This window comes from Bombyx mandarina, chromosome 12 (genome assembly GCF_030267445.1).
Source record: "Bombyx mandarina strain Sakado chromosome 12, ASM3026744v2".
Classification (NCBI taxonomy): Eukaryota; Metazoa; Arthropoda; class Insecta; order Lepidoptera; family Bombycidae; genus Bombyx; species Bombyx mandarina.
The window spans coordinates 3,326,763-3,330,828 of record NC_143219.1 but is presented as its reverse complement, the minus strand read 5'-3'; the positions used below and the strand labels follow the sequence as shown (position 1 = coordinate 3,330,828).

General features: G+C 31.4%; 1 protein-coding gene across 1 annotated transcript; it reads left to right on the top strand.

Annotated features, from left to right (window-relative positions):
- Positions 1-438: 438 nt before the first annotated feature.
- cni (protein cornichon) lies at positions 439-3,594 on the top strand. Its single transcript, XM_028174466.2, has 4 exons — positions 439-624; positions 689-801; positions 2,013-2,156; positions 3,420-3,594. The coding sequence occupies exons 1-4, from the start codon at positions 475-477 to the stop codon at positions 3,445-3,447; spliced, it is 435 nt and encodes a 144-aa protein (XP_028030267.2). The 5' UTR covers positions 439-474; the 3' UTR covers positions 3,448-3,594.
- Positions 3,595-4,066: the final 472 nt, after the last annotated feature.

Genomic DNA, 4,066 nt, shown 5'->3' with positions numbered 1-4,066 from the left:
ACAAGGTTCAAGACCATACGCAAAAAGGGAATTTATTTGTGTGAATTGTTTATGTTTCCTCAGGTTTAAACATGCAATATCGATGATTTAACTATTTAGATTTGCGAAAATGCACAAATGTGGGAATGTAGCTTAATGTAGTAATGAAGCGTAATGTAGAATGTAGCTATATATGGCTTCTCGGTTTTTTCAAAAAGTCCATGTAAATCTTATTGGATAACCACCATTTTACTGAGGCTTTGTTTCACCCGAACTCATCCCTTTCATTTAATTTCATAACAAGCGATTACAGTCTCAAATTAATCATATCACCTCATTTCCGTCCATATTATTTTTCATCTAACAAAAATAAATAAAATTAGTATTATAACTAATATGCTTTGATATCTTTGCATTTCTTGTTTAAAAGCTACTACTACTACTGTCAAATGTCAATTCATATCTTGCTCTAAAGTGCATTGTAAAACTTTGAAGATGGCGTTTAGTTTTCCAGCCTTTGCGTATATTGTTGCCTTAATAACCGATGCATTTTTAATATTTTTCTCTATATTTCACGTTATAGCCTTCGACGAACTAAAAACTGACTACAAAAATCCCATCGATCAATGCAATAGTTTGAATCCTGTAAGTTTATTTATAACCTAAGTTTATGTATTTTTGAATTACCCTCATTTCACGTCTGTTTCAGTTGGTTTTGCCGGAATATTTACTGCATTTGCTCATTAATGTACTGTTCTTGCTGTCCGGAGAATGGTTTTCGTTATTGATCAACATTCCTTTAATACTATACCACATACACAGGTAAGACATGCAGACACTACTAATACACACAATTATGTAGTCACACATTAATATTCATGATATAGCATTCTAAAATTGAACAATAGAACTTATTATACATGTATATATAATATATATCCTCTTGTATTCATATTTCATAGCTTTTTAAAGAGCTAACCTTTTTGTAAACTGTCATGTATGAAATCTAAGAAATTTAATTTTTTTTAAGGGAATACTTCAGTTTTTAAGCTTGTAGGCTCATTTTCAACTTTTCCTTTTTACACTTGATCGATGAGCCTCCAAAAAACAGTAAAATGTAAACTTTAGACAATGTTAATGCTACCTTGGACATCAATAGTAAGGCCTGTCACTGTTTTTGCAATATCTCCAATGCATCTGGTATGCCACACTTGAAACAGCAACTAGATTATGTCGTTGAGGATTTTAAAGTTACATTATTGGTTATTTTGCATCACTAATTATTTCATGTCAATTCTGTCTAAATTGGCATCAATTTCCCTGCCAAAAGGGCACCCCCATAGGGATCGTAAATTTTTTATTACAAGAACTAGGTCACAGTGGATTTGTATTAATTGCTTACTGGAGCCTGGAGCAAAGCTATTTCAGTCCAGTGACCCAATTTAACACATGAGGCCCCTATGTTTTAGTTCTGTAGTATAACACAACAATTAAACTATAGGCATTGCAAAAAAAATGTAGTTATTGCTTGTTTGTTTAAAATCTTCACAAATTTGCATTGATATTTTGTTGTTGGGCTTTTGTAAGGTAACATGATACTATTACAAACAAAGTAAATCGCTAGTGCAATTGCAATTGCTAGTCCAATCAACTATAGTCATCTGTTATTTATCTATGATTTGTATTTGTATAAATATGTATTAGTATAAATAACGTCATTAAAAATTGTTTACAACTCAAATTGTATGTAAAAGCTTAACTTAAAACTACAAGTTTCTACAAGCAACAAAAGATTTCATTACAACAATACAACAAATAACAATAAACCAAAAAAAATGTAGTTATAAAATTTCCTAGTAAATAAAATATAACATCAACTACCTTACTTTCTTAAATAAAGCTATTGAATTGAATTTTAGATTGGTTAATAATTTATTTTGCATTTACAAATTAGTAATTGGTAGATAGTAGAATGATAAAAATTAAAACTTTTCTTAGGGGACAGATAACTTGATTAACTGTTAATGTTTCAGATACTACACAAGGCCAGTCATGTCAGGTCCAGGCCTGTATGACCCGACAAGTATTATGAATGCAGATGTATTAACTTCATGTCAGAGGGAAGGCTGGATAAAGCTGGCATTTTACTTGCTGTCATTCTTCCTATATCTTTATGGGTATGTTGAACCAAAATCATTCTTGGTTAGCCACGCTTTAAACAATCTCAATGATTTGAGATCATCCATATTCAACTCCTTGGGATTCAATTGTCAACTTACACACTTTCACAGACGAATTTAGAGAGATGCAAAAAGTGCATACATAACAGCCAAACATTATGAATATTCTGACGATTAAGCTTTATCAAATTATCAAAGGACAAAACTAGATGGTGCAGTATAAAATAAAGTTACTGCCTACCTCTACCTGCTACTGTCCTCTCTGCTTATTCCTAAATCACACAAGTATTTGTTAAAGTTTTCTCTATATAAGAAAAAAACACTTTTATTGACATAGTCATCATAGTTTTTGTACACTTACACAATGCTGCCCAAATCAAAAGTGTCCATGTAATCAAAATAGTGTATTCTACACTGGAAATATCTTTTCAAAAAGCTACTGAGAAAAAATTCACAGAAAAAACTTTTTTGTATTGTTTATTTATTTCAAGCATAGGCAAATGCTCACGGCCTATTTGTTGTTAAGCATACTCTATGTATCTATCTATCTATCCATTCTTCTCGTAATTCGTGTTTAATATTTGACAATCTGATTGAAATAGGAACTTTATTTTTGGTCCTGTTTTTTTCCATTTTCCAATCTTACTCCGTGTATGCTTAAATCTCTCGAGCTGGCTGGCCGTCCTATTAAATTATAAATGCGTTTTCCAGAATATGTGGATGTCTATTATTCATTGAGTTCATTTGCAGTAATAATTCCCCCTTAATACGAGAAACATGGAATTTAAAGCAAAGAATTAAATCTAAATTCAAAAGTAGGCAAAATTTTATTGCAGCATTAAAAAACACAATATTCTGTAAACATTAATAACAACAAAACAAATAACCTAAAAATTGTTTTTAACTATTTGTCAACGAGTACCATAAATGTTACATTATTAGTTTCAAAAAAATTGTCCTACATGTTTGCTCGAGTCATGTATTCTAGTTTGTAGTCAGTTTCCTTATGGTAGGCGCTAGCATTCTCGTTTCCATATCTTGGGGGCTCTAATGAAAACTCCACAGCACCCAGCGAGCAGCATTAAAAGTTTTTTTTCAACCAATTAGAATTATTTTTAACAGATTATAACAACTCTGAACCTTTGTTTACAAAATTTCAGTCAGCTAAATGTAATGTTGGTTTATATATATGCTTTAAATAGAAGGAGACGATAAACTTTATAAGCAGAAGTTTTCATTACATCTTTTGTTTCATTTCAGAATGATCGTGGTGTTGATTGCGGCGTAAGCAAGTGTTAATAATAGTGAATAGGATACTCCAATAAGTCCACTAATTTATTGTTTAATTAGAACAAAACTCTTGTATTATGAATGTGACTGTCGTCGGTTATATGAATGTGGTGAATTCGTGAAATAAAATAAATTTTAAATGGTCCTTTTGTTTTTTTTCTGCCACCATAAAGTACATTTATTAATAAAATGTTGCTGTTCCAAATTCAACTCGTATTGGGAAAAAATAACCGCGTTTTCAGTTGCTAGTTTGCATCAATTTTATTAATAAGGCAAAAGGGATATATGTAAGATGTTTTGTTTTTTATTGCTGAGGTGTGTGGACTGGACGAGCTGATGCTAACTGTTACCGGAGCCCATAGACATAAATTACACATAAATTATTTAGATATCTACAATATAAATGCCGCCACCCATCTTGAGAAATGAGTTCCAATGTTTCACAAGATCAGAATCATAAAGATGATTCAAGCGTGACGTCTGCAGCTCTAACACTAGAACAGGTATAGGTATAGAACAGGTATAGGTATAAAACAGGTATAGGTATAGAACAGGTATAGGTATAGAACAGGTATAGGTATAGAACAGGTATAGGTATAGAACAGGTATAGGTATAG

Excerpts from the sequence above, each read along its gene's own strand:
- cni (XM_028174466.2), top strand. The coding sequence starts at position 475 with ATGGCGTTTAGTTTTCCAGCCTTTGCGTATATTGTTGCCTTAATAACC. Across the intron at positions 802-2,012 it reads ATACTATACCACATACACAG|ATACTACACAAGGCCAGTCA; the intron begins GTAAGACATGCA and ends TTAATGTTTCAG. Across the intron at positions 2,157-3,419 it reads TTCTTCCTATATCTTTATGG|AATGATCGTGGTGTTGATTG; the intron begins GTATGTTGAACC and ends GTTTCATTTCAG.